General features: G+C 45.5%; 1 protein-coding gene across 1 annotated transcript in view; it reads right to left on the bottom strand.

Moving 5' to 3' along the window:
• CASQ1 (calsequestrin 1) overlaps nucleotides 1-26,840 on the bottom strand; it is a 141,114-nt gene that overhangs the window by 13,770 nt on the left and 100,504 nt on the right. The window contains exons 7-8 of the mRNA XM_086947615.1: nucleotides 15,209-15,254; nucleotides 852-906 (exon numbers count right to left, since the gene is read on the bottom strand). Of these exons, the coding sequence (XP_086803741.1) occupies nucleotides 852-906; nucleotides 15,209-15,254 (101 nt within the window). The remainder of the gene's footprint in view (nucleotides 1-851; nucleotides 907-15,208; nucleotides 15,255-26,840) is intronic.

Genomic DNA, 26,840 nt, shown 5'->3' with positions numbered 1-26,840 from the left:
GCTCAGACGGATCAATAGTTTCTAAAAAAGCACCACAGCTGGTGCCACACAGTGGTAAATCCTTTGTAAAAGTTAACGCGTCCCGTTGTGGTGTCTGATTGCTATACTCTACTCTTAAACTAGTACCAATGAGATGGATCATTTGCTGAGACATTTTTAATTTGTGTTAAAATAACAAAAAAGCTAAACAATAAAAGCCCAGAATGTGACACATTGTGCTACACAGTTTTCTTTACTTTCTGCATAACTTAGCCAACCATGCTCCATGTAAACCCTCCGTTGATGCATAATTATAGCACGAACTCCAACCATGCACTCCAGAAAATGTCTGTGATATAGTACATTTCACAACCTTATCAAGGGTGTAAAGCATTATATAAATGATTCAATATAATACTCCTCCACTAAGCTTTTGAGTGCATATTGGATCAGCTTGGCGTTGGTACTCACACCAAATGGAACAGTAACCTCGAAACTAAACATTGTAGCTGCTGCTTCGCAAAAAGGATAACGGGCATTTACTGCTCGGATATAGCTTAACAGAAGGATATCATAATGTCTGTGTGTGTTAGTAGAGGAAGTATTTTATTGCACGGCCCATACCATATTGAGTTGTGTATCAGAAAATTATTTATGGAATATTGTTGGTCATAAATATTGTGCTCTAAATATGATTTACAAAAATATCACCATACTGGGTGTAGGGTTTCTATGCTTAATTGGAGTGATATCTTTGTAAACAATATTTAGGACACAATTTATCAGATGATATTCTAAGAATGATATCCTGATGCCACACCCCATAACAGGTCCCTGCCGCAGCATTTGACACATTCGGCATGCATAGTTACCGGGATCATCTTCCTCTGCAAACGCTACAATATGGATACCGTCCATGTCATCCTCCTGTGATCATAAGAAAAGAAAATTGGTTGGTACCTGCATTTGTCCAGATATCAGATAGGCAAGTAGGTTCATGATTAGTCCAGCATACAGTAATGCAAGTGACATGGATTCTAACGATTTGCAGTTGCCACAATTGTTTATAATATCTTGCTTACCAACACAGCAAATTAAACCATACAAATTTGCATATTAAATCAGAAATAAATCAAAAGTGGTTTAATGAGTGCCCATTTCACTTTTTTTTAAAGTATGTTTTGACACTGCAGTTTAAGTGACACTGGACCGTGGAAATGAAGGGCCTGGAAAGTGGGCAAAGTCCCAGATGGGAGGGTACAGACAACCAGGTTTGACTAATGGGATACATTTATTTATTTTTATTTTTAAAGTTTTATATAGCACGAACCAGACCCTTGCGGGAATCAGAGCGCTTTACAGGGTGGGTGGCATAGTTAACAATACAAAGAAAATATCATATGCTTCAAAACTGGTCCTTATGTTGAAGAACCTACTATCATAGATAGATACATGGGTATAAGGTGCATAAGAAAACATTCAATGCATAGCAAGCAGCTTATAAATACAGTATCCAGGAGACCTGACTGGCCAATATACAATAAAAGGATCTGTGAAGAAGATACGTTATGTAGCAATATAACCGTAGTCCATGCTCAAGAGAATCACTGGATTACATTATATCCATTGGCCCTTGGCATACGCTAGACGGGTTATCCGCCAAGTGTGTCAAGGAGAAACCCATCCGCCAAACTCTAAGTCAGGCTCAGAAGGTCATTTGCGTAAGGCCCAACCATGCAACTGGCACTCTCTCTCCTGGTACCACCAAGTGTCTGTAGCACCGGCAGCACTGCTGCAAATTAACCTGCTAACACTGCAGTGTTCACTGTGAACTAGCAGCCAACAGCCAGAGAGATAGGCTTCATGGACTGTACATGCGCATAGGGGTCGGCGGCAGAAAGCTGAAAGCTCTCACCCCTCAAACTCTCTTTGGTATATCAGGAAGGCTTGACTCCCATCCCAGATGCAATGAGTTCAGGAGGTGAACAGAGGTGGAACTATGGAAATTGACATAGAGTTGTGAGATAATTAGAGTACATCGCGAAATGTGGAGAAAGCGTGGCATGCACATGTCAAAGGTGCCCGATAGGTAAAGGATAACAATGCCAATGGAGATAGCACCTTCCGGAGAGGTCAATATGCAGACATCCAAAGCAATGTCTCTTTCATATACTTTTCAATGAAGAAGGTGAATGAAATGCATGATTCCATATTACCTTGTATGTACAGCCCTGTGAACAATAGTGATAGTACTTTATGAATCGGGAAATTAGAAAGTTGGCAATATGTGGGTTACCTACTGGGGAAGTGAGAAAATGAGCATAGCGTTTAATGTCTACACAGTGATCTAGTGATCAAGAACATTGGGCAGCCTTCTGTTTCTGATCTAAATTTACGTTACGCACTGCAGGCGCATAAAAACGGGTGCTTAGCTCTGCGCCGAGTCAACATAGCCCATCATGATAGGGTCAATAGAATCAACGTGTCTGTTCGTCTACCACACAATGTCACAATAGATGTGATGTCTTGATGCAATGTCACCGACAAAACCCTTTTGAACTTAGCATCCAGGCTCATTGGCACAAAAAAAGTACCTTGTTTGGATCCCATACGTAAGGAGTTTGGGCAAAAAGAAATATTTATCGATCCTTTAATGTTTTTTTGCCATTATACTGTTTATTACTAAAGGATCTCTGACCATAACAGCAAAATCGAACAGGTATTCAATTGGAATTTTGACCTTTTTCATAAATGTATGATTCATACATTATCATAATCTGGGTAGAAGGGGCTGAAATCTACCACATCATTTAATATATGTTTGACTTGAGGTAGCAGCATCTCCCAGAACATGCGGGCGCTGGAACAAATCAACTGCCAAGGCCCTTAACGCTATATTACGTTTCTTACACTTCTTTTGCCATGAGGCTTTACATGCCTATAATCTGGAGTTTGTGAGACACATTTATTTTTAAAATTGATCTAGGAGGTAAATTTTCCTAATGAGGCAACATTTGCCTTCTTGGCTACTCTCTATGTCTAACCTCTGCTTTTCGTGTACTCCAAAAGTCTGGTGTTTCCATTGGACACCATGAAGACCACTTTAATGTCCTTGTGTATATTTTTATATCTAAATATATGGATCATCTGCCATAGTAATGAGATTTCACAAAATGTTACAATGCCCCTTTGAATGAAGCAAAGATTTTAGTCTTACTTTACCGACATTAAATTATTTTTCATGTAACCCTTACAAGGTTCTATGGAACATTTTCAATTTACAAAGGTTGGCAATATTTTTGTTCTAGCACGTCTGCATGGCAATTATGACTTTTTGTGAGAAATTCTGTTGTTCTCACTCTTAGGGGCCCATTAGGATCTCGGGCGGATCGCCACCGCCTGCAAGGCGGGTGGCGATCCGCCCGAGAACGTTCCCCGCCCACCACCCATTTCCCTCCCGCCATATTACTATGGCGGGGACACCGCGGCGGATGGAAAGACTGTACACCGCTTTTCCGCCCGGTCAACAAGTTGACCGGGCGGAAAAGAGTTTAATATGGTGGTGGTGTCTGTTAGACACCGCCAGCCATACTAGGATGGGGGCGGAAACATGCCTTTCCGTGGCAGCATTGCCGCCACGGAAAGGCATGCGGGATTACTTGTGGTGGCCTGTTGCAGACCCCCAGGGACTCTGGGCGGTGCACATGGGGGGCACCTATAGAACCCCCCTGCAGTTCCATGCTCCCCTGCAGGTACGTGTCGCTGGCGGGTCCTGCTGCCGAGGCGGGGGCATACAGTGACGGACCACAGGCATATTGAGCCCCCCCCCCCCTCGAGTGCCAGACTACATCTGAGGAGCGCTGCAGTAACGAGTTAGAGACGGGCCTGGCCGTGAACATAGAAAGGCCGCCCATACTCCATTTTCATTGGGACTGCCCTGCATTTTGTGGCCAGCAACAGGCAGAACAGCTGAAGAATAGGCAGGCCACCTAACCAGGCACCCAGCACCTCTCTAATCACTGAGGGAGCACCAATACCACACATTGGACCGTGTCGGACCGGGGACCCGCATGGACCGTCCGTGCTGCGCATTCAGTGGTAACACCCTGCCCACTATAGCGCACGCTGGCATAACGGGCCCAGGGGCTTAACACTGGATTCCCCCCTTTACCATATACATGCAACGGAGGCCTGAGATGGCATAGGGCAAATTGTGGGCCTATATAAAGCATGGGGAAGAAGCCCCCAAAAAAGGCCTGCCTAACCTCGTTGCCTGACTTTAAAATGCGGCTCTATCCCTTATATCTCACGCTCTTAAGGCACCTGGGGGTATACAATAGGCCACAGCCACTCGCAGGACGCTGCCTAGAGGCCCTGAGGAGTGTGCTCCGCAACAGGAAAGAGACCCTGACCTACAGTGCCACTAGAGAACCACAAGTCTAGTCCCCACAACCGAGTGAGAGGAGGAACACACGAGGGCACCAACGTGCTGCTTGACCCTGGAATTGCCCATATGCCTCTCAAAAAATCACAAGTCAACAAGGTCTTAAGCTACTTTGGAAACTCTAACACAGGAGACGGACAATAACTAGGGCATAAACAGCCAAAGGAGAATATGGGGCTGACCCACAATGATCTCCTGGCCACACTCAGGGACTTTAAAATAGAGCTGCATGACAACATTAAAGCCGACATCAGCGCTTCTCTCGATGCTTTCAAATCTGCCCCTTACCCTTCCTTGCTCCATCCACCTTGTCCCCTATGTTCCCCTTACCCTTCCTTGCTCCATCCACCTTGTCCCCTATGTTCCTCTTACCCCTCCTTGCTCCATCCACCTTGTCCCCTAAGTTCTTTAAATGCTTTTCTTGATACTTAGGTAACTTTTAACTAAATTGCAACATTATTGTTCCTCATGTAAAGTAATCTGATTCCTTCTCCCCTTTTTGGGGAAGGATCCAGTTTGTAGGCTTTGGAGTCTCAGAGACCCCTCTGAGAGAGTCCACTGCATAAAGAGAGCCTCTCGCAACAGAGATAGGGAAGTGATACCACTTCCCCTGGGATCACAGCTTACTGGACTGTGGACGTTGCTTTGACTCGTCTACCCGTTTGTGTCCCCGTCATCCTTCCCCTCCTCTTTCTATGCTGTGTCTCTCACCCTCCCCTCCTCTTTCCCGCCTTCATTATCTGTCTACTTTCCCTGCTCTATCCTCTCCCCTGAATCTCTCCCCTTGCCTGCTTTTCCCTTTACGTATTTGTTCTTATTATTTATCTCGACCTTACAAGTAACTATGTTGCCATGCTCTAAAAACTGTGTAACCTTTGTAACAATGTAACCTGTAACTATGATTTGATACTCATGTAAAGCGCTCTGATACCTCCAGGTCTAGCCAGCGCTATATAAAACCTTTAAAATAAATAAATAAACATGGCAGGCTCTGCACGGTGCCTGCCATGTTGTGCATGGAAGTGCACGACATGCCTTCCTGGCATTGTGGCGGGCGGTGCTGAGTGCACCACCCGGCACAATGACAGGAATGCAGGATGCACCCGCCACTGTGGTGGGCGCATCCTAATCGCCCCCACGGGACCCCCGCCCTTATGGCGGGCGGTCCCATTTCACGATAGGATGGCGGGCGGCCTTATCCTAATGGGCCCCTTAGTGTTCAACAAAACAGGATGAAGTTGCCCTGAATAGAGAACAAAGCAAATTTGGTTAAACTTTAGGTGGGTGGCCATATCCAAGCACAGTTTTAGCACATATGTTGAAAGGTATCAAATTGTGCTCATAAATTTCAAAATCAAATCAACTTCAATACAGTCAGCCTTTTGCAGAAACTACCCTCATGGCAATTCCACCGGCGAGCTTCACAGCTATTGTGGAATTAATGTTAAACGATATCCAGCGGGAAGATGATGACATGGATTTGACGCGTCAACAATAGGGCTGTTTACAGTATTCTGGGACTTGAGCAGTTAATTGGGCTATCTGCTTTCCATGTGACTGCCTGTCCATCAACTGAGCATTAGCATCTCCTGTTGAGGTGCTCTTTTCAGATGTTTAATGATTGTGTACAAGTCTACAGAAGAAATAAATGGAAGCTATTAGATTCAAACTGCTTACCTTTAAAGAAACAAATATGGGCATTCAAGCCGGAAGAAGTAACACAGGAAGAAGTAAAAGACAATAGTGGTTGATTTTTTTTATGCTTCCAAGAAAATTCTTTAAAATTGATGATAAACATTGCATAATAGAGTAATATATTTCAATTATGGAACCTATTTAGAACCCATTTGTTAACACAGCTACAAAGACTTCTGGAGCAATAGAATTACCAGGATCTGTTATCATCCTATTTAGAGAAAGGCCATTCATTTGGTGTACTAACATGGCTGTAACGTAGTTACCGCCGTCCTTCCTTCCTGAAGGCTTTCATTGCCAGAAACATTTCTGGAAATTATCAGAGGGTGTGTGCTAGTCTGGCCACACCTCTCAGAATTTCTCCAGCCATTGTAATGCAGCAGTACGAAAAGGTGTCCGCGCACTTTTTTTGCTCTGCCGCATTCGGTCATAGGTTTTAGAGTCACCGCTGAATGGGAACTAATAGGATATCCCACTACTTCGGATTATGCCCCAGCACCAAGGAGTGCTATTTATTCATATCTTCAAATTAGGAATGTCCCTACAAGAAAATAATCTGGAAATACAATTGTGCCACTGGGAAGTATGTGGAACAGTGAGGCCCTCTGGAACAAAATGGGCAGGGGAAATTGAATGCCAGGATATATAACATGATTTTGAAATAGTTTGGCAAACAATGGATTCCTTCCATCACGGTCGCTCCCCCTGCTCCCTGCTCTCACGACGGAAGGCTCTCCTTGCTGCCTGCTTTGCCTGACCTGATTCCTGCAGCCTGCCACCCCGCTACATTGCACCACTCAGCGCCTGGTATCGTTATTAGCCCCCATTAATTTAATCTAACTTGCACACAGCCACGAACTGCATAGCGGCTGAGAGATTTAAATTTGAAGCATTTTTGGACATCTTTGGCAACATTGTATCGAGTTGAGCTCCGGCTGTGCCCCAGTTTCGGTTTATTACCGGACGGCCATTTCAGAGTGTGTTTACCTCCACCCGTGTCTCCTCCCAGACCCCGCCTCCCAGCTGACCCTCCCACGCTCCGCCCCCTCCACCATCCATTTATGGCCAATGCCCCCACGCGCAGCGTCCACGCGCTTTGGCCGCGCCGAAGGTGCGCCAAAGGTAAGCCCGTCTACGCCCGTCCGCGCCTGGACCGCGCCCAGTGCCATACCCCCTGGTCCTCGTAATGTCCACCCCTCCCGCATTACTTACAATGCCACCACCCTCCTAGCCCTTAACCCCGGCCGTTCCCCCAACTGCGTCCAAGCCGCTCCTGGACACACCCATGGACCCTTCTCCTGCAAGTTCGACGGCACCAAGAACAACTCCTCATCTACGAACACACAACAGACATCCGACCCCAACCACCTACAATGCATCCTACTCAACACCCGCTCGGTCCACAGACACGCCATCGACCTCTGGAATCTACTAGACACCAGCTCTCCGGACGTCGCCTTCCTAACAGAAACATGGATGAACGCCTCATCAGCCCCAGACATCACCATTGCCATCCCGGAAGGCTATAAGATCATTCGCAAGGACCGCACCGGCCACACAGGAGGAGGCATCGCAATCGTCCATAAGAAATCCATCCGCATCTCAACCAGCTCAGACGTCAATCTCGCCAACTCTGAACACCTTCACTTCCAGATCCACATCGACCCCAAGACCACACTCAGAGGCACCCTCCTTTACAGGCCACCAGGACCCCGCGCACAATTTAGCGAAGACATCACAGACTTCATCACTCCACACGTGCTCCCCTCCGAGGATTACATACTTTTGGAAGACCTCAACTTTCACCTTGAAAAGAACAACGACCGCAACACCACCACCCTTTTGGACAACCTCGCCAACCTCGGACTTAAACAACTTGTCACAACCCCCACCCACATCGCAGGTCACACACTCGAACCTATCTTCACCTCCAGTAAACATGTCTCCTTCAGCCACACCACAGCTCTCCTTTGGACTGACCACAGCTGCGTTCACTTTACCTACAACAAGCCCACATCCAACAACCACCCCCAACCCACTCTGCAAAGAAACTGGAACAAAATCACCATCGACCAGATCTCCTCATCGCTTCTTCAAAAGCCCCCAGCCCACTCCTCAAACCCAGACCAAGCGGCCACCAACCTCACCCAATGGTTATCCAACAGCGCCGACATCCTAGCACCACTGAAAAAACGACAAATCAAACTAGGCAGCAAGAAGGCCTCTTGGTTCAACGATGATCTTAAGAAATCCAAGAAACTCTGTCGCTCCCTTGAGAAGGCCTGGAAAAAAGACCCAACCACCAGCACCAAGGACGCCTTCAAAAACGCCACCCGCACTCACCACCAACTGATCCGGAATGCCAAGAAAGCCGCTTTCAAGGACCGACTTGATAACAACGCCCACAACAGCAAGGAACTATTCAACATCGTCAAAGAATTTACCAACCCCGCAGCCATCTCCAACGACATCACCCCCTCTCAAGCCCTCTGCGACTCCCTAGCCTCATTCTTCCACAACAAAATTGCAGACATCCACAACAGCTTCGACAACCGACCCGTAGACCAACCCACCCAACCCCCTGCAGGCCCCCCATCCCCCTTGAACATCCTCAATGACTGGAAGCCAATCTCCACTGAGGACACCATCCGTCTGATGAACTCTATCCACTCAGGATCCCCCACAGACCCATGCCCTCACCACATCTTCAACAAAGCAGACTCCATTATAGCACCGCACCTCCGAGACGTCATCAACTGCTCCCTCAACTCTGCAACCTTCCCGGAAAGCTGGAAACATGCCGAACTCAGCGCCCTCCTGAAGAAACCCACTGCTGACCCCACCGAACTCAAAAACTACCGCCCTATCTCACTCCTTCCATTCCCGGCCAAAGTCATCGAGAAAGCAGTCAACAACCAGCTCGCCGCATTCCTCGAAACCAACAAATCCCTCGGCTCCTCACAATCCGGCTTCCGAGCCAAGCACAGCACTGAAACCGCCCTCATCGCAGCAACAGACGACATTCGAACTCTACTGGACAATGGAGACACAGTCGCCCTCATCCTCCTTGACCTCTCCGCAGCCTTCGACACGGTCTGTCATAGCACCCTTTTACAACGCCTCAGAAACGTCGGAATCCAAGGAAAAGCACTGGATTGGATCACCTCGTTCCTTGCCGGAAGAACCCAGAGAGTCCGCCTCCCACCATTCAAGTCAGAGGCCACTGAAGTCATCTGCGGCGTGCCACAAGGATCGTCACTCAGCCCCACCCTCTTCAACGTATACATGAGCCCCCTCGCGACCATCGCACGCCAACACAACCTCAACATCATCTCCTACGCCGACGACACTCAACTGATCCTATCACTCACCAGAGACCCTAACACTGCCAAAACCAACCTGCATGAAGGAATGAAAGAAGTAGCCGAATGGATGAAGCATAGCCGTCTGAAACTGAACTCAGACAAAACAGAAGTCCTCATCCTAGGCACCTCCCCCTCCGCCTGGGATGACTCTTGGTGGCCAGAGGCCCTTGGAAAAGCACCCATCCCGACGGACCACGCACGCAACCTGGGCGTCATCCTGGACTCTTCACTCTCGATGACCAGACAAGTCAACGCTGTTTCTTCATCTTGCTTCAACATTCTGCGCATGCTCAAAAAAACATTTCGCTGGATCCCAACTGAAACTAGAAAAACAGTCACCCACGCTCTGATCACGAGCCGACTGGACTACGGAAACACCCTCTACGCCGGTACCACCGCAAAACTCCACAAAAAACTCCAACGCATCCATAACGCTTCAGCCAGGCTCATATTAGACATCCCGCGTAAAGAACACATCTCTGGTCACCTGAAAAACCTCCACTGGCTCCCCATCAATAAGAGGATTACTTTCCGGCTCCTAACCCACGCACACAAAGCACTTTACGAAATCGGACCCGAATGCCTCAACACACGACAGTCCTTCTACACCCCCTCCCGCCAATTACGATCCTCCAACCAAGCCCTTGCCACTGTACCTCGCATCAACAAAACCACCATGGGAGGTAGATCCTTCTCCTACCTGGCAGCTAAAACCTGGAACTCACTTCCCACTCACCTTCGCCTTACTCAGAACCACCTAGCATTTAGAAAGCAACTTAAAACGTGGATATTTGACAAGTAATTCCCCACCCTTCCTCAAGCGCCTTGAGACCCTCTGGGTATGTAGCGCACTATATAAATTTATTGACTTGACTTGACTTGACAATGATCATTCTTATTTCAGTCCTAATTACCTGCCCAGCCACAATGATAGAAAAAAAAGAAGACCATCCGAACTGATGCCATTACAAACCAATGTAGGGTCAAAATGTATATCAATTTTACTCACTTTTTGTAGGGTGGTACATATAATTGTGGATGATGCTGCTAATAGCAGGATTTTATATATTCCAACATGCCAGTGGTGATGCTCAAACGGCCCGCACGGCTCAATATACGTATTGTGATGCTCAAATGGACGTGGACTGCTTGTTTGGCGAGGAATCCCTGTGGGAGTCAGTCTGTTGCTCAAGCAGTCAGAGTACGTGTGTGGCACTGACCACCCTGATGTTATTGGTTGGACACTCTTAAGTGGTGCCCAGCAGATCTATCAACTGGGGGCAATGCTACCTCATGTTAGTTTGGCAAAGGTGCAGGATCCAAGTATTCATTGCCAATCCAGTTTCTACATTGCCTGAGGACCAGAATTTAAAGCACAAATTGGCATGCTAATTTTCATCCAATATGTAAAACACATATTTTCAAGTGTGTGCAAGACTTTTTTGTTGCCCGGGAAGGTTGGTAAAAGTTACAATTTTTACTCTTCAGTTTGAAAAGTTTTGTAAATGCAGTAACATTTTACTTGTGGTCGAAAGCTGTTGCGTAAAAAGCTGAAGACATTTGGAAAAAAATGTTTTTGTGAAGCTTCTAATGTTTTTTAAAAAAATCATTAAGTTGGTGGAGGAAAACCTTCACAACTTACCGAACAGTACAAACATAACCAGGTCACTTTCAATATTTCCTTGTTTGTAAAGCACTGTTGACAATGTGCCTTTCATACATGAATACCATGACCTAACCACATTGAACTGTATAGAAATCAGGCATTCATATGGGTGTTTCCACATAGCCAGTAAAGGAAGTACCATTGCTCCCTAATGTGAAGCACAACATGGAAACACGCATGCAATGCGCTTTCCTCATTTCTCCATGAATTGTATACAAGTACACACTACATGGCCAGTATGTATCATTTAGCGCTTCATCCATTGCGTCCGGCATTCAACTCAATCAGCCATGACATGGTTCACGGAGTGGAGCAGCAGAAGCAGGCAGTGTGCAGCGGCTTCGCAGCACTCATTGTCAATGAGCTGCGGAACGCATCGGAATAAGACTACTTCCGCACATGCGCAGTAGTAGAAGCATTCATCCATTGCTGTCATCTACCCATTCAGATGGAGCAAGGACACCGGTGTCAAGACAGTAGGCTGTTTATCATGGGCTATGAAGAGGGCAGCAATCCCTGAAGGTTGGAGGGAGAGACCATAGCCAAACATGCCCAAGTCAAGCCACTTCATTTTGGTCAGGGACTCTCTGAGGATGCTTGAAATCCCATTTTTCAAAAGGTCAAAGACTCTGAAGCAATCTTTTACAGCTAGAACCTATGACCTTATGTCCAAAGCTATTGTGCAATTTCAAAGGCTTCCATTCGCAAAATCGGAACCTTTGTGATTGCAAAATAACTTTTGGGGATGCTCACGGTGCAGTGGTGTAGAGTAGAGTGGTTCAAAATAGAGTGGCGTAGAGTGCAGCAGAGCGGAGTGGCATAGTGTGCAGTGGTGTAAGTGCAGTGGTATAGGGTGTGCTGGCGTAGACTAGAATGATGCAGAGTAGAGGGCATTGACACAGAGTAGGGTGGTGCAGAGTGCAGTGGTATAGAGTCGAGAGTTAATTAGAGTGGCGTTGAATGCAGTGACGTAGAGTACAATGGTGCAGAGTAGAGTAAAGTGGCGTAGAGGGGTGCAGAGTAGAGTGCAGTGATTTAGAGTGGATTGCATAGAGTGGTGAGATGCAGCGTGGTGCAGCAAAGATTGGTGCTGTGTAAAGAGGTGCGATGTAGAGTGCAGTGGCATATGGTACAGTGGCATAAAGTAGAGTGGCAGAGAGTGCATTGGCACAGATTGGAGCGGTGAGGGTGTAGAGTGGTGCTGCAGTGTATAGTGGTGCAGCAGTGGTGTAGAGAAGAGCAGAGTGGCATGGGGTGCAGTGGCATTGAGTGCAGTGGTGTGGAGTGCACTGGCACAGAGAAAAGTGGTGCAGTGGCATAGAGTGGTGCAGTGACAGAATGGTGCAGTGGCATAGAGTGCAGTGGAGTAGAGTGGTGCAGAGAAAAGCAAAGTGGCATAGAGTGCAGTGGCATTGAGCAGAGTGGCATAGAGTAGAGTGTCGTAGAGTTGAGTTGTGTAAAGTGCAGTGCAATAGAGAGTGCAGTGGCACAGAGTGGTGCAGAGTAGAGGAGACTGGTGTACAGTGTGGTGGCATAGAGGGCAGTGGTGTTGAGTGGTGCAGAGTAAAGTGCAGTGGCTTAGAGTGGTGTACAGTAGAGTGAAGCGGCATAGAGTGATGCAGAGAGGAGAGAGTGGCAAAGAATGCAGTGGTGTTGAGTAGTGTCGCACTAAGTGCAGTGACATAAAGTGCAGTGTTGTAGAGTGGGGCAAAGGCATAGAGTGTGTTGGCGTAGAGTGGTGGAGAGTAGAGTGCAGTGGAATAGAGTGCAGTGGCATAGAGTACAGTGCAAAGACTCAGAGTTGAGTGCAGTGCTGTAGAGTGCAGTGGCATAAAGTAGAGTGGTGCAGAATATAGTGCATTGGTGTAGTGTACAGAGTAGGGGTGTGGGAGGGAAAAAAAGCTACATGGACGGGAATATGGGAGACTGACGGAAAAAACAAGCACTCATGGAGTGCTTGAACACAGATACAAAACACCTCCAAAAATGGGAGAAGTGGATGGATACAAGTACTTGGTCTTTGCTCCAGGAGAGGGCCAAACACAAGTAGAAGACACAGCACAGAATGCTTTATACAAATATAAGGCCCCTAGTTTCTTGATGTGCATCTCTCCGGACATGAGGACACTATGTGCTTATCATACATTTAAAACAGAATTAGCATATCTGCTGCTTCAGTCTTCCTGGTTTGTCGCATTACTTATGTTATCTTGTAGTGTTGTTTATCTCAGGCATTTCTGTTTTAGCTTTTTTTATTGATATTTCGCCTGTTATCACTTTATTACTCACTGCTCAGTTATACATTTTGAATGATTTTTTGATACTATTGTATCCTTACATTTGCAATGTACTGTAATGTATGCTCTTTCTTATAACCCAAAGCCGGTCAATTCGTCTGTATAAGAACGCTTCTGTCAACCACTGGGCCTAGCCTGCGCTATGGGAAACTGCTAATAAATCATAAATAAATAAATTAATACATAATTTAAAATTCCTTTAGTACAGCAAAGCAGGACTAAAATAATTTCCCTTGATGATCTAAATGGAGCCAGTGTTTGCCTGTTTATAAAATTCCAAGGGGCTTATTTACAAGGCTCTTGGCCCACTTTTGCGTCATTTTTAACATTGGAAAAGTGACATATGGGTGGCGCAAGGGGCTTGGAAATCTGCCCCCAAGTCTCTAGTCGCCACAGTAAGAATATTGTACAGTGGTTTGTCTGATGTCTTATGATAGTGACGTCTATAGACGTCTACTGACGAACAAACATGTGCACGTATGCTCCCTGTGAGCCATCCGCCCTGGGAATATCGATGCTATGCATCCTCAAGCCACGAGCGGACGATGAAAAGTGGGTGGGGAAAGTGTCGTCACCGCAAAATTCACATGTTTTCTTGTGCAGAATGGGAAGTTATCAAGAAATTGCCAAGGGTAGGCTTTGCAAAAAGAGATTTGCATGCAAGGGGGCGAAACATCACAAGGGAAGTTGGGATTCACATAAACTAAAGCCAATAACTTCTCTATATATCATGGTTGCTAGTCCCTTTGTCCCAACACAAGGTAAGTCAGAAATAGAACTGAAATAGAGGGAAGTAAATTATTTATTTAAGTATATTCCCTAAAAGAGGAGTACTTCCACCACCAATTTTGTATTCTTTCATAAGCACTAACATAAATTAAACAGTTTCACCACAACACTTGACCAAGACCAAATTCCTGCTTCAAGTTCTCACATAATGTCATACCTGTTAGCAAAATGCTAAATTTCCCAGGGGCGTCTTCTCCCAGGCAACCACAAATAAATAAGATGGCATGCCATTTTATTTATTTGGCACCACACCGGCTTATGCTGTGTACAGTGCGAGGGTGGGGGCAGAATTGAGTCCTGCAAATGAGGGATTACAGTACTGGTCTATAGTGCGCTTAATGGATTGGACGGCCATCTTGCAACAGCCAGCTGGACATGTGCACTGTAGACCCAGCAATCCAAAGGCTGTGTAACAGCCTGGGAATTGCTGGCACAGGGACCCAGCCTTAAAATGAGCGCTGGGTGAGCCTGCTCCCACCAATCAGGAAGCTGCTTTAAAAGCATTAAGCAGCTCCAGGATTGGTTGGAGTTGCGTTCCACGAACAGGAAGGAAGTCCTTTCAATTTCTGCACTTGGACAGTGCTGCACCGGCGGAGCTCCTGAATGAATGGTGAGTTCTGCGCCTTCGCGCCTCACCATTTTTTTTAAAGCTAGCCGCCAATGAAATTTTCATATGCCTTTTGGGTCAAGAACAATTTGCTCAAGGTACAGATGGAATATTTATGATGATCAAAACATACACATTTCATTACCAGTAGCAATCACATTTATTGGTTGTTTATATTTGAACCCCAAAAGCTGACTTGATTAAGAATCATATTCACACTCTTTAAGCTTAAGGACCCACAAAGAACATTCTGCACCCCTCCTCTCTTGAGCTACTTCAGAGTCAACAGTAAGGGAAAGGCAGCAATGCCTGATTCCTTGGTATACTTATAGAATGCTGTATGATATAGAAATGCATCTCACTTACCCAGGTCTCATACATGCTGTCGGGATGCAGTTGCCTCAAGGTGGGCCTGAAATAATTTGAGAAAGTATTGTTAGACAACATCCCAAAATTCTTATACGTATTGCAAATACACATGGATGTACAAGGGTGTGAGACAGAAAAGAAAGGGAGATTGGGCTGCTTGGTCAAATCCCGAGGACAGAAGGATGGCGTGATTTGTGAAGCCTGCACCACCCAAGGGGACCCTTCTCTTCATCAGTTGAGGACGATGTTATGTCAAATTTACCGCCCAGCAGGAGGGACACTGGGCAGCGAGGAGCGTAAAAAGAAATTACCAGGAACTGTTCACATCTTGTTTACAGCCCAGTAGAGTGGTCAGTTTCCACCATGGGCCTATATTTCCAGCAGGTGAATTTAGTGTCAGAAATCTCATCATCTGGCAGGGCCGGCTTTAGCGCTGGTGGCGCCCGTTGCGACAACCATCTTTGGTGCCCCCATACACCATGACCGCCTCTTCGGATTCTCTCACTACCACCGGGCCAAAGAACCCCTCACTTCTCCAATCCTAAGCTATTACTAAACACAGTGCCCCCCTCCAAATGTCAGCGCCCGGTGCGGCCACACCAGTCTCACTGCCCTAAAGCCGGCCCTGTCATCTGGTGTAAGGCTGTCGTTGCGGTGACCATGGGACTCCCACTCTTGGCCAGGTTTCAGGGATGTGCACTCACAGACACTGCCAAGAATGAGACTGCAAAGTGCGACTCTGACCCCACTATGCACCCTGGGGCTAACCCTGCAAGGGAGTCCACCATTGCAGATTAAGCAGGCTCCTCTGCATGGGGCATGCATGCAAACGAGTCCCAGCAGTGAAACGTTGCTGAGAAGCCACATTTCTCCTCTCTTCTCATCATAAAGTAGTTCTGTGCAGATGGGGACTGTCTATTTCTGTATGAGGTACATCCCCAGGCACTACAAGATCAGGGCTCAGATTTTCTGTTATTTAGTAGCCACAACAAATGCAGAAACAAATTATTCACGACGTAAAACGTTACAAACATCCTGTTTCTCTTTCAATGCATTGGAAAGGACAATGTTGTTGTGAAATATCAAAGAGTAAAACTTGCCACTGAGTTTCATAGTAAGCAAAAAAATCAAAGAAGAAACCGAACGTCAGAGGGTCAGTAGAATGGACATTTGCTTCGGTGTTGCTATTGTTATTGGATTTCTTTTGCTCTGAGCTGCAGTGTCTGCACTGTGGTTAGTGGATGCTCTCTCCTGAGGCTTTTGAGAGAATTGCCAACTAATCCTGGCTTGTTACACACTCTTTTTTATTAAAGTTGCATAGCAACGATTGTTTGGTTTTAACCACTTTATTATTGTTTTAAGACCCTTCTAAAAGCAATGTATCAGCGGCTGGTTCCATAGTCAGCTGTCCTTGGTTTGCTTTTAACCCCTTCGCTGCAGGTGTTTCCCCCCGCTGTGCAGGAGGTAGGGGGACCGCGAGCTGCGCCGCCGTGCTGGTGACGAGCTCAGCTCGTCATGAGGTGCAGCGGAGGTGCCCTCATGATGAGCTCAGCTCGTCACGGCCACACCCGTTTTTAGAACGTTTAGCACAGCGGGGAAATTAGCCCCGCGTGCAAATGTTCCAACGGCTGTGACGAGCTCAGCTCGTCATGAGGGCAGCTCCGCTGCGCCTCATGACGATCTCAGCTCGTCAGCAGCACCCATGTGGTTAAGATCTGTGATTCGATGCTGTATGTGCTATTCTGTACTCTGAACTGCAGCATCTGCGCTGAGAGTAGAGATTCCTGTCCCAGAGTGCCTTGGTATTTTGGTTGCTTTCATGTGCTTTCCCTTCTTACTTCTTCGTGAGATGAATGGCTGTTTATGGTTATTAGATTATATTTTTTTCTTGCAGCTTTATATAGCACAAACTCGACCCGAAGGTATCGGGGCGCTTTACATGAGCACCATACGCGTTACAGATGGACACATTCATTTTTCTTTTGGTAGTCGCATGGAGATTTAGGGCCTGATTATGATTTTGGCAGAAATACTCCTCACAAACGTGAGGGATAGCCAGCCCGCTGTATTACAAGTTTCATAGGATTAAATGGAATTGTAATACGGCGGACGGGATACCCATCACGTTTGTGACGGAGTAACCCTGTTCGCCAAACTTGTAATCAGGCCCTAAGTGATTTTCCCGGAATCACAGGATGTTGAGCTGACTCCGAGACTCCAACCTTGTTCCCCAGCTCCAAAGACGGCAGCTCTGGCCATTGCACCACATTCCTTTCCTAGATTACCATTTTAAGGCTCAGAGTAGCGTTGCTGGCTACAATAAAAGTATGAGCCACCTACCTCTCTTCTTTGCACCTTTCAGGGTATCCAAGTAGCCATATGCTACCAGAAAGCACACTAAGAAGTGTGGACCAACAGTGGTTACAGAGGCCACTGTGGCATCCTACCTCACGGTGGAGCAAAATGGGATATCTCACTTCTACATGAATCTTACATGAGTCTTTACGACATGACATTTTTTTAGTCAGCTTGGCAGGGAATATTTGGGAACCTAGAGCCATGTTCGAAAACTGAATAATTCTCAGATGCTTCAGCATATACATGTAGGTGGACTGAACATAGGCATCCCACCCAAGGGTGGACCTGGTTGTATTTTCAGCCATCTGAGTCCAGCCAGGGGACCTTGTCATCATCAATGAGAGGGAGACTTGAGCTAGTGTGCAGTTATCATAACACTCTCAGTACCATTCCACTCACAATGCCTCCAATGGCCTCACCATTCCTTCAATATCTCACTATATACCCTCAACTCCACTTTCTCCAGTCCACAAACCTCTTCTCATCTTCACTCTATGTTCCTGATATAATATCCAAATCCTCAAGAGCCCCTCCATTTCCCAGCCCTTCGCCCCCACCCTGGCTTACACTCCTCCACCTTCATGTCAGCCACTAATCACATCATTTGGCCATCATCCATAAAATCCAGGACCACCTCTCCTTCAGGAAAGACCTTTAAACATGGCTCCCCTACTCCTCCAGCATGGGAGCCACACTGTCCTAAACACAAATTCACCAACAGAAACAAGCTCAAAAGGGAACCAGAGGAGACCTAGCAGCGAGAGGATATTTAATGTTCATGGTGTATAACTATCTGAAACACATTTTTGTGACACTCGCATCTCACCCTCAACGAGTCCACTTCTGCACCAACAGAGCACAACTTTATATCACACAGACCCAACTCTTCCCACACAGGAACCCTTCCTCCCATGCAGCATTCACACCACACATGCAAGCTCTAGCTGGTACCACTCAAGAAAAATATCACAGCTTACCGCCTCCTAAATTATTTGTTACAATCACTCTAAATCTGGAAAACAACTGGCTCTATGCTCACAATGCCTATTTAACGAGACTTTCGCTTACTGAATGGATTGAACCCCATGTCTTGGTTCTGGCTAAATACCTCTGCTTATCATTTCTACGATTGATAAAACAGGATGACAACAGCCATTTATGAGGGCCCGCGGCGAGTAATGTGCTTCTTAGTGCCTTTGTTGAGGGTAGCAAGTCTACGCCTCCCATCGCGGTATCCCACCTTACTATCCACTCCAGAATATTGTGCCGCGTGAATATTGTTGACAAAACATAGAAGACCAGAATATCATGACGATAAGTGCATATAGGGAAGTATAGATTGACTATTCTGAAATCTACACCCACACACAAACACCCACACACAAACACCAACACGCATGCACACACCCACAAACACATACACACACGCAAAGACACACACACACAAACACGTGTACCTTGAAGATATATATATACCTTCCCGGTCCGTATGTAGACAATATATACTTACCTTCTTGATATTTTGGGGACAATCGGCCACATGCATCATCCCGGCCGTTTGCGAATTCCAAATTGCGAAAAATAGGGAATCGCAATTTGGAATTCGCAAAATGGGATGCATGTATATTTTCGCATAATATTTGGGATTCGGTAAAAATCGCAATTTTTACCGAATAGCAAATATTATGCGAATTCTAATTTGCGATTTCGCATTTCCAATTGATTCCTATGGGCCAAAAGGCCCATAGGAATCAATGGGAATTGCGAATTCGCAAATTAGAATTCACAAAATGTTAATGCATTCCATGGATGCAGTAGGGGGGGTCCAAAGGACCCCACCTGCACCGCTGAAATGTATTTTAAAGTGGATGTTTCACACACACACATGTCCTAAGGACATGTGTGTCTGTAACATGACAGTGTTTAAAATGCTAATTTGAGCATTTTAAATCTTTTTCGCAAATTACCACGAGGTTCTCCCTCGTCGTAATTTGCACCCCCTAATTGTGAATTTGCAATTTTAAAAACAATCATGCATTGCTTTTAAGGAATCGCAAATTTGCGATTCCTTAGAAGCAATCGCATTTTTGGAAATCGCTAAAAATAGCGATTTTGCCAAAAATGATTGATGCATACTAAAAAGATATTTAGGAATCGCAAATGGCCGATTTTACCGAATCGCACCGTTTGCGACTCCTAAATACCTTGATGCATGTGGCCGTAAATTTGGTAGCACATGTTTCTGTAGTAGGTATTCGACCTACAACCCACATAGGCCACGCGATCTCCCAGTAAGCAGCAGAATATACGTGGCACATTAACTTCATATAATATATACGTCTGTATAACGCGACAACATAATAGCAGCGAAGGAAGGATGAGCAGCAAACAAAAGGGTTGCATCTGCCGCTGGATCCCTTGCTTTATGATGTTAATAGCTCCTATGAAAACTTACACCAAAGCTTCCCTTTGTGAGCGAGGGAACAATGAAATACGTGTACAAATGAAAGCAATAATACAAATAACAATACGAGAAGTACTTAAGGAATGGTGCTGCACCAGGAAGGCAATAAAGGCAGGCTGCCATGGCAACCTGGTCCCAGAACTGCCAACATTTAAGCGTCTTAAGAGTTGGAAGCAGGTTTTTATAAACAATATCAGGGGATGCGATAATACATCTCAAGGAAAATAATGCAAGCATTCCTCACTCGAGCAGGAGCTGTTGCCTCTATTGATCGGGGCGGTGATGCAGTCTTTTCATTTAGGGACGCCATCCAAGAAGCTACAGCTACCAGCTGCTCTGGCATGGCAAAGGCAAACTAAAGTTTGGGACTGATAGGGAACTAATCTTGTTGACGGTGCAACGTGGTCAGTAAATAGCAGAGAAAAGAAGCAAATTGGCTAAAAAAAGAATCTCTTTCTGCTTTATATAGGATTAATAAGGTTTAGGAATTGTCCTTCCAGTTATTGTCTTCATTATCATAGCTAAAAGGTAAGGTGTGACACGGTGGCCCTGATTACGAGTCGGGTGGGGGCAGCGGGAGGGGCCAGTGGCGTAGTAAGAGGGGGGGCGGTACATCCCCGGGCGGCACGCGTTTTAGGGGCGGTGGCCTCCCACCATTCACGGGCAGGCACTATCCTGCTCCATCAATCTGCCACCGTAGGGCGGCAAACTCAGGGACCGCCACGAGCGGCCAAAGGGCTAGCAACGCCATTGAGAGGAGCGGCACTATTGTATGGATTTCTGCTCCGCTTTATTCTAAGTGGGCAGGTTGTCCCGCCCTCAGGTTAACGGTGTGTGGGAGAACAAGACCCCATTTTTTCCAGCTGGTAAATCCGTCTGGGAAAATCACATCAGGCTTATGCTGCAGAAGCAACCAAGCCTCTTGCTCTAATGTCCTTTTCTTCCACACTTACTTTCCTTTTCCTTTCTGGCCCTACTCCCTACAACCCTTTACCTCCAACCCCACCCCAGGCAGAGGCCAGTGCATACATTTACCGCCTCTTCAGATCAGGTGGCAAATGTTCATATGGCACTGACATGGGTTTTTTGAAATATTGGTTTCACATGGTAATTCCCCAATCCATTGGACAGGGTGGATTTACCACATGGTAATGGCAAATTTGCATGCAAATTTCAGTTTAGCCAGGACCAGCCAACTCCAAATCCAACGCCATAGGTCTCAAAAGAGTGCCTTGGCACTCCCAATGGGACTGTTTATCTTTTAATTGTGGGTAATTCTCCTCTTGCTACCATCCATACCTCCTTGTCTAAACTACTGTTAGCCCCTTTTGTTCTGATCTACACTAATATTATGTATCAGCAATAACAATTGAAGCTAAACTCTACACTGTATAAATTTACAAACATAAGTACACTGCACTTCAAAACGCCATTTGGACAAACTGAACGTAGGTGGACAAAGGGCTTGATTACCCAATGTAAATCCACATTTGGGATATTCCAAAATGTCAATTTCCACTTGTAAATTGATTAACTCACACATACTTACTATATCTGTCATTAAATCATCCCACTAATAAGAGAGCAAGATTTTCATGTTGGAAATACCTTGGGATGTTTTCGCTCACCCACAAAGTTACACCTCAGTAGACAGTCACAAACAATGAAGCAGCACATTTCCACTTAGAGAAATAGTTGGATGTTTACTTTTGTTAAGGATAGGAGTACAGCTGTGCCCCAAGATTGGCTGGGGTGCAAGGGAAGAGACTTAAACAAATGGCAAAATATTTTTCAGAGGAGAAATAAAAACAGTTTTAAAGGACAATTACACTGCCATTTTATGTTTAAATGTATATGAAAATGTATGCTTGTGATGCAAAAAGTGCTGATGGGTGGCTGCGCGGTTAAGTTTACAGAAACTAAATCCAAGAGATCCATTGCAGAACTGCCACTTTGCACACTTCCAGGCATACACCTAGGATTGTTTGTGAATTTCAAAAATGCCAGAAAGGTACTTCAAAGTATTGTGAAGCTCTGGCAGCTAGGGGACCTGTTGCCACACCACCTGAAGCGCTCACTTTGTTCCAAACAATAGCTGCCTGCCTCCAACGAACAGCTACCAATTGGCCATGCATTAGATATATTTAAACATAATTTACAGGCACAAAACAGAGTGCACATAAGGAAAGTTGTACATGAAGCAACAGAAGACAATAAGACAAGTGGGTCTTTTGCTTGTGTTTTCCATCGTGTTATTCTTCAGAAAATACAAACACATGCAGCCAACACGTTTCGCTTTATCACAGGCTTCCTCAGGGCGGCGACATATATATAATACTATATTGTAGGTAGATCGCATCAAAATGGCATCGAAAAGTACAAATAAAATAAAAAAGAGTAAAAGTATTTAGTTGGATGTTTGACTTTATTTTGTAATAACCTTGACAATAATAATGATGATAGAAATATTATTAATGGTAGTAATAATAATAATGGAATTAGTTCTAAGATTTAGCCTATTGACTAGATTTTTCAGCAGTGTTTCACATCAACAGATATTGTGCTGAAGTTTGAACTGAAGCAAGTTAAACAAAGTGCTCGAAAGATAAATAGACTTACTCCAGCTCTAATGCTTTTGTACATTGGCACCGGTGGTTATATCAAGGATCTCCCAACCAAGTAAAGATTTACTAAAGGACTTGGCCATCCCCACCATAGCAATAATGGCTATTAGACAACGTTTTTACACCACAGTAGACCTAAGTTATGGTTTGAAAGTTCATCTCAGGGAATGCCTGCTACAAGTGGTTTTGTTGTATGGTCATAACTGTACAGCAGGAAATTGATGACTCAGCAGAAAACAGAATGAGGTACTTAAGCTTCTATTTAGCCATAGCCTAGAAGTTCATTAGATCTGGGGTCAGCACAGGCCCTCACCTTTACATTCCTAGCAGAAGACTACTTTCTGTTTTTAAAGTTCTGCATCCTGTTGGTTTGTTGAAAGTTCATCAGCCTGTGTTGGTGCTGCACGTTTGCCTGAAATGAATACCTTCATTTGCTGCGATATTGTGGTGGCCAGGTTGACATTTGCTTTTGTTCTGCAGAAAGAATGCCCTACATTGTGGGGATCTTTCTGCAAATCAAAACAATAGTCCGCCCACACAGTGAGATTTCTTCCTATGCATAACAGGTAATTTATGATTATCCTGCCATGGACTTCCATGCTGAGTGTGTTTTTTTATGTGCGAGCTGTCAACTATGTTACATTTTTGTACGCTGTACTGTTTTAGATTACTTTTATGGTTTTATGTAAAAACTGAACAAATTGTATTTGATTGATTGATTGAGTGTGTTTAGACTCCGGCAGGAAAAATGGTGGCAGATGCCCCGCAAATAGGGAGGGACTTCCACCAATTGGTGGTCAAGTGGTGAACGGTCCCCCAGCTGAGGCACCACAGTAAGAAGCCTGACATTTTCCCAAACTCTAAATGTGGTGTTGTCCCACAGATTTGGATGCCCTGCACTGCTGATCTGTGGTTTGTGGCCTAGCTACCACTCCGCCAACTCAAATAAGGTATTTCTGACGGTAACATCTAATTGGGAGGTAGATGCTTGATCAGGTCCAGAGACAGCTGCCTGTCTGCTTCGGTGCCTTTTGTTCTACAGCATGCCTGTGCTAGTCGTGTTGTTTGCTTCACCAAGAAGCCGACTCCTGTTTTGCGGCTCACAAGATACAAGACAGAATTTATCTGCAAATGAGGCAGTGATCAGAACATCTGAGGAGGTATGAGTGACGGTATCATCTTGGAGGTGAGGTAGGTAGGGAACTTGGCCTACCAACACACCATTAGCTACTGATGCCAATCCCACAGGTTGTATGATTTTCATTTTGTGATGTTCCCACAGCACAGTGTTGTTGGTCTGATATAACATTACCAACTCAGAGTCGAGGTCTGAACCCTCAAATCTGAATTTATAATTTTATAGAGCAATGGTGAGAGGTTGGGAGACGCAACATCCTGCACCTGCGAAAAACATAGGCAGGAAGTGCCCCAATTTCTATGGGCACTGGCGGCTCCCTGGTGACAACAGTCTCGCGCTTAGCAAGGCGCTTCCAAAGAAGTAACGCTGATGCACGAATTACGTAAGAGGGAACTATATTTTTAGCCTGTGTGAAGTATGCTGCGAAAATTCATATACAATTTACAGGTTCCCAAATGTGTGGCTTCTCTTCTGCTATGTAGATGTGCTCTCACAAAAAGAAAAGTTAATAATAACAGAATATCAATACCTTCAACACAATAAAAAATGTCAATTTTTCTTTCCAACTGTTCTAAGATTTAGTTCCTGTGGGAAGGGGAGTGTGACCAAGCGATTTTGTTTGGTTGATATTATAGGAAAAGCTGTAAAGAGGTAAAAAAATTACAAAAAGGTCAAAATAATAGACTACATAAAAAAGAGGTTATTGAAAATGAAGGTTTGCAAAACAAATTTTAGCAAAAGTAAGGGAAAATGATTTGAACAATGGAAGCCTGGGGCCAGTCCTCAAGCCATCATGAGAGGAGGCGAACCCATTCTTGAGTCAAAGCATTCTGGGATAATGCACCGCAGTAAATGCTATAAAACAGAGATTTCTTTTGCAATATTTTGAAATATTTTCCCACCTGACCTCCTATTGGAATATCATGGATCATTCCCAGATACATTAGAATTAAAGAACCTCTGTCAAAATGTACTATTTCAGGATTAAAGTTTGTCTAGAGTGCAAAAAGTTTGGATGAACCAAAAGGGCACTTTTTAAAATGTCTGTAAATATTTTCATTTGTCTGATGAAGACATTATTGGGATTTTATGCTCCCTTACCTTAGTCTTTGATTCTGAGGCTAAAACTTAATTCTAATCCCAGCGCTAACTTCTGTTTGCACAAAGTTCAGAAGTCCAACCCCTGCCAAATTTTGTGCTCTGGGTAATATTCCAAAATCAATAATTATCTCATCCAAGCAATTTTCCACATGTCGATTTTTGCACAAACATAGATAATTACAGAGATATGCAGAATTTGGCTCGGTAAACAACAAAAAATGGGGTAAAATTAGGATGTCGGTCGGAAAGCCTCCGACAGCTGATTGAAGTCTTTCTCACCGACATTCCTAGTTTGACGTCCGACCGCCGCATTACAATTCAAGCCGGTCAGTCAATCCAGCTGACTTCCAACGAGCTCGATGAGGCCGTTGGCCAGTTGGGAGGGCTGCATAATCCCGAGAGGAAGGAGTTTCCACCTTCAGGATTATGATGGCACTTTCCGAGAGTAAATCAATGTCCGCCTTTCTGATATGGATCTGCTGTTGGAAAGTGCCTTTGGGGCCCCTAGCAGGGTCTCTTTTCCCCTGACCCTCCGGTTGCAGGCTTGATGGGCACCTATGATTTACACAGGCTCCCATTTCTCTATGGGAGCTTGTGCTATGGCCGGTTTACGACCGCAGCTCAAGCTCCCATATAGAAATGGTAGTATGTGACCGCACCATGTGCAGTCGCATTGTAATTGCGGTGTCGGGATCGCTGACAAAAGGTCAGTCAGTCTTGAGACCACAACAGTGTCAGGCGACATGAGTCTGTCCGACATCGTAATCATGCCCAAAATGTGCATGTTATGCCCCACTTCCAAGTTACAGCTTAGAATACGAGGTATTTATCAGTGATCATTTATTACATGAAGTCTGAATTTACTGCGTCTAGTAAATACCCCAACTTCTTTGAGACACTCATAATCGGAGGCTAGCTTTGCTTTATTCTACTGCTCGACTGTTGAACAAGATAGGGAGATTTGTGTTATTTCCTTGTCTCAATGAACTTCACAATTTCATCTTGCAGACCAGGAGTTCATATAATGGAACTACACTAATGCAGTGGGAAGATGATATTCTGACATAGTGATCGAGTCTTTAGGCACTCTTATGGGGTTTATGTGCACTTTGAGGGGCAATGTTGGTCAGCTGTTGAATTAGTCTTGTAGGGTCCCATTACACTGGTGGGATAGTCTGGCAAAATGTAGTTAATTGATGAGCCCAGCTGGTAATATACTGGCTTAATGAATAATGAGATAATCCGTAATAGAAATTGGTTAATGTGAATCACCATGGAGATTGCCATACATAGGGGCTCATTATGATTGCGGATTTTCCGCATCCTCCGGGCCGGCGGAAGCCACCGCCGGCCTGGAGGATGCGGAAAATCCGCAGCGGACCCACCAAAGACCCACCGCCACATTAGGATGGCTGGTGGGTCCTGGTTTCCGTCCGCAGCTTTTCCTCCGCGGTTGGCTTACAACCGCGGAGGAAAAGCACTAATCTAGTGACGGCGTCTCTCAGACACCGTCCGCCAGATTAGTATGTGCCTGCAAACATGCTTTTCCGCGGCGGCTTTTCCGCCGTGGAAAAGCATGTGTAACTTCACTGCGGGGGCCCGTTGCGGGCCCCCTAGGTGAAGGGGGGTTGGGGGGTGCACATGGGGGGTTCCTATGGTACCCCCCTGCATTTGTATGCAGAAAGCGGCAGGCACTGCGTGGTGCCTGCCTCTTTCTGCATGCAAATGCAATGCGTGCATTTTTAACATTGCCGCGGGTGCAGCTTGAAGCCGCACCCGCCGCAATGTTAAAAATAGAGGATGTGACCGCCACCCTGGCGGTCACATCCTAATCGCACAGGAGGGGACTCCGCAGCCCATGCGGACGTCCCGTCCTCCTCAATGATCGCGGACGGACGCAAGTCCGTCCGCGATCATAATCGCCCCATAGTGATGAAACATTCA

This window comes from Lissotriton vulgaris, chromosome 12, assembly GCF_964263255.1.
Source record: "Lissotriton vulgaris chromosome 12, aLisVul1.2, whole genome shotgun sequence".
Taxonomy (NCBI): Eukaryota; Metazoa; Chordata; class Amphibia; order Caudata; family Salamandridae; genus Lissotriton; species Lissotriton vulgaris.
Note: the sequence above shows the minus strand (reverse complement) of the source record. Positions and strands in the feature narration are given on the sequence as shown.